This window comes from Acanthisitta chloris, unplaced genomic scaffold, assembly GCF_000695815.1.
Source record: "Acanthisitta chloris isolate BGI_N310 unplaced genomic scaffold, ASM69581v1 scaffold17678, whole genome shotgun sequence".
In the NCBI taxonomy this organism is placed as follows: domain Eukaryota; kingdom Metazoa; phylum Chordata; class Aves; order Passeriformes; family Acanthisittidae; genus Acanthisitta; species Acanthisitta chloris.
Genome location: NW_008688823.1, coordinates 22,655 through 34,162, shown reverse-complemented (window position 1 = coordinate 34,162; position 11,508 = coordinate 22,655). Strand labels below are relative to the sequence as shown.

At 38.9% G+C, this 11,508-nt stretch overlaps 1 protein-coding gene across 2 annotated transcripts in view; it reads left to right on the top strand.

Annotated features, from left to right (window-relative positions):
- Window positions 1–11,508, top strand: part of EVI5 (ecotropic viral integration site 5) — a 62,707-nt gene that overhangs the window by 28,596 nt on the left and 22,603 nt on the right. For both annotated transcript variants that reach the window (XM_009081184.1, XM_009081183.1), the window contains 2 exons: window positions 39–185; window positions 2,470–2,565. In XM_009081184.1, the coding sequence (XP_009079432.1) occupies window positions 39–185; window positions 2,470–2,565 (243 nt within the window). The remainder of the gene's footprint in view (window positions 1–38; window positions 186–2,469; window positions 2,566–11,508) is intronic.

Sequence of the window (11,508 nt, the reverse complement as noted above, 5' to 3'; positions counted from 1 at the left end):
ACCATGCATTTCTTTCCTCTTTTGGTCATAAATTTCAGAATCAGATCAATAGTAACCATTTACGAAGGGCAGAGCAAGAGGTTACCAACCTACAGGAGAAGGTGCAGTATCTTTCTGCACAGAACAAAGGACTTCTGGCTCAGTTGAATGAAGCAAAACGCAGACAAGCAGAGATTGAGTGCAAGGTAAATGACATCCCAAATAGATCACGTATGTGCTAACACATGTCTATGTTTTAGTCTTGTCTGCTAGTGTTGGGTAGAGTTGTCTTAATTGGGAAGTGGAAATCATAAAACTAAAACCTCTTTTTACCGACTTTGACAACATCATCTTGAATTTACCACCTAACAAAAATCACTTGAGGTTTTGATAGAGCTGCTTCTCTGTGGTCCCACAAAGAAAAACTTGCTTTAATGTGTACTCAGAAAAGTGTGTGTATAAAATAAAAAGATAACAGAATTTTAGGTTTTCATTTTTCTTGCTGTCTTGCCAGTTCCATGTGTTTCTGGTGGAACCTGAATCTAAAGTGTGGTGAAGAGGTAACTTCTATTGACTCATCAAACTCCGTCACAAGCTTTTAGGAAACAAGACATTGAATCTTAACTAGAAGATATTGCTTCTACTGACTTTGTTTGCCATAATCGCTGGTTTCCTAAGTGCTCTCTTTTTCATGCTGAGATTATTCATACTGATTTTTTTTTTCATAGTCATGATCTTGGTGATGAGCCTTTTACATATAACCCATAACTTTTTTTTTGATTGGTTGTTGATCCTGAAGGTGCTCATTAATCCTTATGAGAGAGCATTGAGAGTGTGTAGTCAATGTTCTGGAGTTTTTATATTGACTATAAAGAGAGTAATATGTTTTTGACTAATGAGTTAGTATACATGACTATTCTCCCTGGGATAATTTGCTTGTATAGCTATGTTCTAACATAGGCTAGAGAAAAGTGGGACAGTAACAGACGGCAAAATAATGCAAAAGTATTTGCATCTCATACTCTGTCACTGGTGTGTACTGTTAGGTTTTGCACTTCTTATCTGACTGCTGCCTTTACATTAAGGACTCAATTTCAAATTGTTTCTTGAAACTCACCACTGATCTTTCTAATCAGTGTTTCTGAAGAATCTACAGCATAAGATTTGTGCTCCCACCCCAGTCTTGTCCTTCCTTTCATACCAACTTCTGTGGTAATTATTGAGAAGATGTTCTGTTTCAGAGATAAAGCATCAGTGCCATCTAGAGCAACACTATTGACTCATCTCAGATACCAAAGTCAAGCCGAGCCAGTCTGTCCCTCAGCTTTCAGTTAAATGCATGCAATCCTGTGGACTTGTCGGTTTGGCTTCATTTGAGCAATCATGCAACAGAATTTAGCAAGAATGGCTAAACTCTGGCTAGCATATGATGGATTTCTCTGAAATGGACTCCACTGATTATAAATGCTGTTAATTGGATCATGTACATGATATACCTCCATTACAGGAATCTGTTTTGAAAAATACCCAACAAATAGCATGTTTTCAAGTAGCTGCTGTATGCAAGTTTTGGTGTGTTCAGTTTGGTCTCAACCATACCCTCTAATGAGGGGTGGTTGAGTAGTGTTTGAAGCATGTATTAAAATAACTGAAATACCAGAACTGATTTACAGTAACAGTTTAGTTACACCAGTCTGCCATCAAAGTAGATGTTACCTGAGCCTAGTCTGTCACTTCCCCAGAGTTATTTGCTCTTCAGCTGACAGTGTTGCTCACTCAGTATCTAGCATTGCTTTCTGTCTGTGGTTGTACCAAGCTGCTGGCAATATAATATTGTTTCGTGCTCTGAAGTGTTGAGGACTTGCCTCATATAACAGAAGTAAGGAAATTTCCTGGTCTCTTGTCCAAACTCAAATTGCCTATCGTTTATAGGCAGACCTACAGGTTCAACTTAGTGTGGGAGGCTCCTTGAGGGTTATGGGCATTAGTATTCTATTCTAAACTGTCTTTTCTGTATACTGTGACTGAGATAGCTGGACTAAATGAGGTTGAGATTATATGTGCTTTTCTGTTTGTTCTATTTTTTAGTTTTTTTTCTTTTAGAGGAAACAATGGAATAAGTAAGTCTAGTGTAGCTGTCTTTCTATATCTGAAGTCAAAAGTTGAAATAAGCTTTATTTTTTTTATTAGGTTGATACTTTTTCTTACTTTACAATGTAACAATTTTGGAACACAAGCTGTTTTCTGGACCAGGAAATTGATAATATTTTCAAAACAGCACAGATTTTTTTATTATTATATGATTAGAATTTGTATTAGATGACTGCACAATTCTCTGGGTTAAAATTAAATTTGGGTTCTTTAGAATAGTGGTAGTTTGCACAGCAGTGTAGTAAGTTTTCCCTACTTGTGATTTTGGGTAAAAGCAGTGCAGAGTCTTTAATCAGCTGAAACTGCTATTTGTTAGCTTCCATTTGTGGCTGCTTTCAGAGTAAAGAAGAGGTGATGGCAGTACGGCTCCGGGAGGCAGATCGCATCGCAGCTGTGGCAGAACTCCAGCAGCACATTGCAGAATTAGAAATCCAGGTAACAACCTATGGCATTAAATGTGTAACTTGATTAGTTTCTGTACTTCCTGGGTTTTTTTCCTTCCTCCACTCTTTTTCCTTATTAACCTACTGTGAATACAAAGCACTGCTCTGTCAGGTAGGATAGTGCTGAATTGCTGAATGTGCCTCCTGTACAAGCAAAGTCTTAAATCTATCTTATGCACATACTTGGGAGCTGTTAATAATTGCTTCTGTACCAGTACCATGCTAAGGTCAACACTCTTAGCTCTGACTTCTGGTTTTGATCTTTTTTTCCTTGTAATTGGTATGTTTTGACAATTCAGAAATGAGATTGAAAATACCCTCTCTCCAAAAAGAAGGCATACATTTTGATTCCAGCAACCATCTTTTCCCTGTGCTTACTCTTCTGCTATGACCAGTATTGGTGGATTTATTCTAAAACTCTTGAAACCAAAAATGCTGGCTGCTACCACGTCACCATAGGATCTGAAGATGCATCCTTTGGCCTCTCTGTTGGTCCTTACCCTTTCAGTTCCTTTTGGAGCTTTCACTATCCCATGAACACACTGTTCCCTTGATGAGAAAACCAGAAATACTGTTCTTTGTATTTTCTTGGCTTGGAGAAATCATCATGTCTTATTATACTCTGACCTTTCTATACTTATACGCTGTTGTCCTGTTTGAATTCTGCTGCAGAGGTTTTCTTGGTTATTATTCCTAAGTTACAAGCTAGTTTCTCTCTAGTTTGCTTTTAAAAAACCTGCTATTGCTACTGTCTTTCTTCCCTCTGAACTCTTTCCTTTGAGGTGATGATTTTGTTGTATTGTGTTAAAGACACCTTTTTCCCTATGATTTCTCAACTCAATGCATCTTCTTCATCTCTTTGTGCATGGAACGTACAAATAAATGCCAAAGAATTCTTGCGTTCATATATTTCCTCTAGTGCAGCAGGCAGTAAATTTGTTAAAAGATAAAGCAATCATTTCTTTTAATCATAGAATGGTTAGATAATGCTGTGATCAGTACATTAGAAATACCTAGATAAGTACAGTAAGCATTGCATATGAATCATTTATCATCTAGTAAGATAACAAGAGAGCAGATGAGTTTAGGTCAGTCTTCTACTCGTGTTAACATTTTGCTAAGAATAAGATGGGGGAAGTTTAAAGGTTACTTCAAACAATGATTTTGTAGGTGGGAAGTCAGTACTCATTTTGCATTATTTTTACTTTCACACAGACTTCAAATGCCATCCTGCTGCCATTATTTGACTGATACAGGTCTCCCAAAAAGTAGTTGGGATCTTACAAAATGGTGAATCTCCTAAAGATCTGTTGTTTCTTTGGCAGCTGTCACACAATTAGAATGGTGTTCATTGTTTAGTGAAAATACATCTGACTTGATTTCCTGTTGTTTGACTGGTCAAATCATCTGTGCTCCATTATTTTATAGCTCTCTCTTATTCCCTTTCCATATTTCTGCTTAAGTTTTATGGATGCCAGAATTGCATGCAGATTTCTATAATACATTGTCATGAGACATAAAGAAGTGCAAGAACATAATCTATTTCATACCCTGGCTAATACACCCAAAGATCACACTGTCCCTGTTCTGTCATTGTATTGCCCTGTCTCATGTTCAGTTGTTTGTCCACATCATCTCTTCTTCTTTTTCACAATTACTACTTTGCATGGTGCAATTTTTTTAGTTATGGTCTTCTTATTCTAGGGTGTTTTTTTTCCCTCCCAAAGTGTATTTCAAGTTCCAGTCTTCTCAGATTATCACCTGTTCATGATTCCTTGATCTGTATTCTCTTGGTAAGAGTCTTGATTTCTTCACAAATGAGAGTGGCTGTGCTTTCTTTGTATACAGTGTGGGATATCAAGTCATTCTGTGGCTGAGGTTCATGTTTCTGATTAGATAGGTTTGTCCTGTTAGGCTTTTTGGTGAACTATTGATCTCAGTTATACTAATGTAAAAGATAACTTCTTCAGTTGTGAAATACAGATTTTGATGAACTTTATAATATTTAAAATGAATGTGATTTAGTAGAAATAAGTTCCTCTAATGTCAATTTACTTATTTTTGACACTGTAGACATAACTTGAAATGCTTTTATTGGACTGTGATACATTTTTTTTAAGTCTAAGCAGATATTTTTGACCAGTGTGTTTTGCCAGCAAATATGAAACTTATGATCAAAACTTCCTTTTTGGGTACTCATGCTCAAAAGCCTTCAAGACACCTGCACAAAAGAAAGTAATAATGGAGTGGAAAGCTTGAACTCGCAAAGCTTGCGAACTATAAAACTTGCAATTGACAACAGAGGTTAAACAAAGGCCACTTTTTAAGAGAAATTGAGAATCTGTGTAACTTGCTCATTGGAGAAAGAACTGCCTCCCATTCTCTTCTGTTCAGCTTGTTGCTGCAGATGCTGTGACCTGATGTAGAGAGCAGAGGGCTTTTTTTATTCAGGGCTTGCCTTAATGACTTGAAATGCAGTGTTTAATACCATAAATGCATTTATCCAATCTTGGAGCATAGATGTCACTGTTAAAGTACTTGTGCTTTTAACACAGAGCATCACAAATAGGTCTGTTTGTCATGTTATTTCAAAGCAGATAAAAATGAAGGAAGTTAACCTACTACATAACCTTCCCATTTTTTTTGAAGGGGGTGATGCTTCTCTAAGAAGCTCTTGGGATTCGTTGCCATGTCCACATGGTCCATAGCAATGCTTAACCTAAATTGTGTGGTTTTCTTTTAAATGTTCCTGTAGGTGTAGGTGCAAGACACTGGTGTTAAATTTGTAATGCAGAGTATCACTACTCCCACATAAGAACTGATCTGACATTACGCACACAAATGCTAGATTTAAATCACAGTTTCTGGGTCGCTCTTAGTTTTGGTTAGTAATAATTACAGAGAAGGAGAAGGAGATAGAACTCTGTCCTTCAATAGTAGATGTAATTCTACAGCAAGTTGTCAGTTCATTAAGATGTTGGGAAGTTATTTCATCTTATCTCGATTGGGCATTCAGTTAATGATGCTGAGTTTTAAACTGCTGTGTAAGCATATTGAAGTGCAATGGGTTGTCCAGTACATGATGGATATTCTGTGCGTCATTCCTTAGCAAAAATAGCAGAGAATTTAAGTATAACTGAAGTCTAAATTAGTTGCACATACCTAAGCACAGAAGCGACAAAGAAAAAGTCTGAAACCATGTGTAAACAAAGGTATATTTTGTCAGCATTTGTTTGCTCCTCTATTGTCTCTGTTTTTCTCTCACTTGCCAGTTCAGCTTGTAAAATCCTTGGCAGGCAAACATGGATTCATAGAGTGGCTTGGATTTGAAGGGACCTTTAAGATCATCTACTTCCAACCTCCCTGCCATGGACAGGGACACATTCTCCTACACCAGGTTGCCTCACCACCCTCATAATGAAGAATTCCCTACTAATATTCAATCTAAACCTACCTGCTTTCAGTTTAAAGCCATTAGCCATTGTTTTATCACTATATGACCTTGTACAAAGTCCCTCTCTAGCTCTCTGGTGGCCCCTTTAGGTTCTGGAAGGTGCTATAAGGTCTTTCTGGGGCCTTTTCTTTGCCAGGCTAAACAATCCCCACTCTCTCAGCCTGTCTTCATAGGAGTGGTGCTCCAGCCCTGTGGTCATCTTCATGGCCTCCTCTGGACTTGCTGCGCCAGGTCGATATACTTCCAGTGCTGGGGACTCCAGACCTGGACACAATACCCCAGGTGGGGTGTCACAAGAGTGGAGCAGAGGGGCAGAATCACTTCCCTCCACCTGCTGGCCGCACTGCTTTGGATGCAGCCCAGGACACAGTTGGCTTTCTGGGCTGCAAATGCACATTCCTGGCTCATGTCCAGCCTCTGAAGCACCAGCACCCCTGAGTCCTTCTTGCAGGGCTGCTCCTGGTCCATTCATCCCCTAGCCTGTATTGATACAGGGAGTTTGCTCTGACCCAGCTGTAGTACCTTGTACTTTGCTTTGTTGAGGGGGCCCACTTCTCAAACTTGTCCATGGTTGGCATCCCTTCCCTAACATGACTTGGAAGTATTTAACAGGCTTCTGGACTTTGAACAGGACATTTGAACAATTTATGAACAGATGAAGGATGAGTTTTTGGATGGCTGGGCTGCTAGTTTTTGTATCTCCACACTGGGGAGAAGCTTTATTATAGAATCTTTTAGGTAGGAAATGACTTCTAAGATCATGGAGTCCAAATGTTAATGCAGCTCTGCCAAGTCAACCACTAAACTACATGTCTTTTAAATATCTACAGGGATGGTGACTCGGCTACTTCCCTGGGCAGCCTGCTCCAATTCTTGACAGCCCTTTCCATGAAAATCTTTTTCCCTAATATCCAATCTAAACCTCCCCTGATGCAACTTGAGGCCATTTCCTCTTGTCTTTTTACTTACTACCTGGGAGAAGAGACTGACCCCAACTTGCTACATCCTTCTTTCAGGTAGATGTAGAGAACAATGAGGTCTCCCCTCAGCCATATTTTCTCCAAAAAAGAAATATCCATAAGAATTCATTCTTCTTTCTGTTAAATTGATCTGGTCAGGCAGCAACATCACTTCCTCTTGCTGTGTTTCCTGGCAGATTCAGAGAATTTTGTCACATTTAACCTATCTCTAACCATGTCAAAGCTGCTTTGAGAACAACTGTAAAGGAAATCCATGATTGTGCTAGTAATCTCCCCCACAGTTTAAACTTTTAGCACAATTTCGTTAGAATGAAGCCTTTCTATGACCTCTGTTTAATAACTTTTCCAAGTACTGACTATTGAGTAAAGAAATTGTTTCCATCTTTTCAAATTACAGGAAACGTTTTTTTACTCTTATCAATAGTGGTGTGTGATGTTAGTGATGTGTTTTTTGAAAGTCTAGAATGAGTCACTGTAAAGTCACTGAAAGGACACTAGTTACCACATTTACCCGTCTGAATATACTTCATTTACATTTTTAATGCAGTGTCTTTGCCACAGAGTAAGAATTTTAAAGCCTCCCCTGAAAAAAGGCTGAGGCAGGTTGTTACCAAGTAAATATTTCTAAGTCAGAAAAGATCAAATGAAGGGTGTTAAGGAAACATCCTATCTTCTAGTCCTTTTTAGTAAGCGTGATACACTGTTAGCTGAGGAACAGCAACTGTCTGGTGTGCCTGTATTTTGGCTGCCTATGAAACCATTCTTTTTGTTTTTCTGTGTCTTTAAGTTCACAGTTATTAAAGTGAAAACAACCCTAGATGTTTGTTTGTGATTTTAAAATTACTCCTTTTCTTGTTGATGTGTATTTTTTTTCCTACTCTGATGTGGTAATTGAGTGATTTAGAAAACCTTGTTGCTTCTGCTCCTCTCAGGATGAAACACCTGCAGTTAAAATTTGATTACATTGATCTTCTGTATCTTAAACTTTGGTTGAGCAGCAAAAGCAGCAGGCTTAAGGCTTCAAGTGTTTTTCAGTGATTTTATTTATTTGTTTAAACCTTTTTTTATCATGAGTACTAAACTTGATTTTGAGAGTATACTATAAAGTAGTGGTTTCAGGTGGTTTTTAAATCAGCATTCTTTGGAGCTGTCTGTCCCTGCACTCTTGTGTTTCCAGCTGTACATCCTGGTCTGATGCTGACTGAGTTTGAAAGGTCTCTGCATGCTCAGTAGTTCTCAGGAGGCATCAGGTGTTTCTTGAGACTTGCATCTGCTTCTTTGGAAGATACAGAAAAGATGTTTTTTTCTTAGGAAGCCAGACAAAGGAGGATTCAAGTATAATATGAAAAACATGATTCTAAGCTGATACTTTTTTGGTGAACGGAATTGTTCTTCATTGTAAGGCACAAATTTTTGAGGTACAGATTTTTCTTTTTCTGAGCTCTTGGTGTAATTCTTAGTTATGCACACAAGTACAGTCACTCTTGTGCTTCACAGCAGCAGGAGAGGGGTGGGAGCTTCCAAAACTGGAGGGGCCTAAGAGAGTTCTGTTTTAGCAGCACCTTTTTTTGATCTATAGGGCTTATTTCCTGCTTGGCTGCCCACGCTGCTCCCACTATACACACACCTCTAGGGCAGAGGATGGGATTGTGTCCTGGCTGTGTACATTGTTATAAGCACCTGCCTCTTGAGCAGAGGTGATACCTGTCCACAAGGGTGTTTGTTTCCCTGGTACAGGGTGTTCTAACCCCATTAGTGCTGCTGGGGCTGGTCTCTTGGAAGAAACTATAACACTGAGAGGAGTTACTAGCTCCAAAAGCAGTGAAATTGAGATGATGGATCTTTAGTTACTTTGTAAAAGCAACTGGCATGTGTCTTCTGGGGAGGGGAGGTGTAGGCACTGCAGTGGTGCCAATACCCAGAAGCAGTACCCAGGGAAGTGGATGTAGAGACATTCATTCACATATCACTGCAGGGTGTGTTAAACAAATTCCTAGATTCCAGAGTTGTCTACCTTTCATTATTTTGCAATTCTGATAATATACTTTGCTTATTGATAGTTATCTGATTTTTTTCACTGTATATTAAATTTGAAATGGCTGTTATTTGCCAAGAGACCAGCTATTCTTTGTGTTGTGACCCTTCCAGACACCACAGATTTTCTATAACAGTGCTGCCCTTCAAAAAATGAAACAAACCAGCAACCCACATCCTATGTGTGTGATTCTAGATTTTTTTAAAAAATGCAACCAAAAAACATGAAGGGAGATTACTAATTGCTTATGCTATTTCCTTTTAAAAGGTGTGATGTTCATACCTTAAAGACTTCTAAATTTTAAGTGTAGCCTTAACATTCACTTCTGAATCCATACAGTTGGTCTGAGTGCTTTCCTCAGAAGTATAAAGTAGCTCAAGTACAACAGCACAAAACAATTCAAGCACAGTATAAAACCAATGGAGAGTCAAATGTCCAGGTCCTGCTAAAGTAAATGCTATAATAGGAAGCATTAAATGAAATTAACATGCATTTAATGAAATTACATGAAATTAATTTAATTTTTTTTATGTCAGTGGGACTGGCTAGTAAACTAGTGGCCTCACCCTGAGAACTGTTTCAGAAGGATGTGAAGGTCCTTGAATGTGTCCAGAGGAGGGCAATAAAGCTGGTGAAAGGACTGGAAACAAATTCCTGTGAGGAGTGGCTAAGGATTTTGTCTTGTTTACTTCGGAGAAAAGGAGGTTGAGGGGTGACCTTGTTGCCCTGTACAGCTTCCTGAGAAGGGGAAGTGGAGAGAGAAGTGCTGACCTCTTATCCCTGTTATCCAGTGATAGGACGTGTGGGAATGGTTCAAAGCTGCAGCAGGAGAGGTCAGACTGGACAGTAGGAACTTTCTTTACCAAGAGTGTGATCAAACACTGTAACAGACTTCCTAGAGAGTTGGTCAATGCCTCAAGCCTGTAGTGTTTGAGGGCATTTGGACAATGCCCCAAACAGGCTTTAACTTAGTCTGAATTGGTCAAGCAGTTGGACTGGATAATCACTGTGCATCCCTTCCAACTGAAGTAGCCTATTTTATTATGAAGAAGTTGGGTCAGTTTGCAGCCAGAGCATAAGAAAATGTAATTTAATGGAAACAAAAACACTTAGATTTTTAGGTATTTAGAAAAACTTATTGAAAGTTAAGGCCAGATTAAGAGCATAGAGCCATGAGCAGGGCTGTCAGTTCCCTTTTCTCCTTGATGGCTTTGCAGAAGATGAGGGTTTATGTCCTTTGCCCTTGAGCACCCTTACCATTTAAGAGAGCTGAGATTAATTTGGCTTAGCTGCAAAAGACTTGCCAAATGACATCCTAATGGCACGTGTTCTCCAGCACATCTGCTTGGCTTAACACTTGAAGCAAGAAACTGGTGATAATATTAGGATTGACAAGAAAGAAGGTTATCAAGAATGTGGTGAATGTGGGTGCTGACTTTCCTGGCTGTTGAGGTTGGACCAGGGAGAGTGTAGGCTTCTGTCTTTCAGGCAAGTAGCCCTCTGTTCCCCAGCTCAAGTTATTGTTTTATCTCAGTAGCTGAGCTTCCATCTGCCATAGCTAGTTCCTAGGCTGAGGCCAGACAACACTTACTCCATACCAGCCTGATTTCTTCCTGCATGAGCCTGCAAACCTTTTGAATGTATCTTGTTGGACCCTTAGGAGCAGAAAGGAATTTATCTGTCCTTTAGAATGTTATCATATCTGAAAGCAAAATGAAGGATGGCAGCAGTAGAACAAGAAGAATGAAACCCACTCATCTTCAGAGAAGCAAATGAATGATAGAAAGCTAGGAGTTACTCCTGGAAGATTATCTTCAGCTGCCCTGCAGTACATCAGCTAACTAAATAAATGCAACAGCCATGTCCTGCAGATAGTGGGCTGAAGATGAAATCTGCAAGAATCCATCAGTAGTATTGTCTAAGGTCCTTACTTTTATTTCTATTTCATTCAGTGTCTTGTAGTTTCACTTCAGTTCTGTCCCACTTTCATATTACTTAGAATCTAGCCTATTCCATGTCCCTCTTTCTCAGCCAAGTCTAATTCAGATTCTGAACTAAGAACAAATGATAACTCTGATATTAATGTCAGTTGCCTCATGACTAGATCAGTCTCAGGAGTTAGAAATGATACAATATGATATTTGAAACAGCAAAATCCAAGCTGAAGCTGCTCAAGAAACATGAACATAAAAAAGTGCCTAAAATTTCATTCCTAAAATTTGTTTTGTCAATCCTTCCAATTGGTCCACTCTAGACAGACTTGGTAACTTACAGAGCTTGGGCTTATTTAATTAGAAATATGTGATTTCTGTTGCAGCCAGTTAAAAGGATCACTTCCAATCTCTAGCATTTTGAATGTTGCAAGAGGAAGTTACAGCATGACCTTTTTCAAAGTATGTTTGTAGAAAATTACACTGCAGGGTTCCCTTTTTTCTGTGCCAAATGCATTTTTGTGAATTGCCAGCT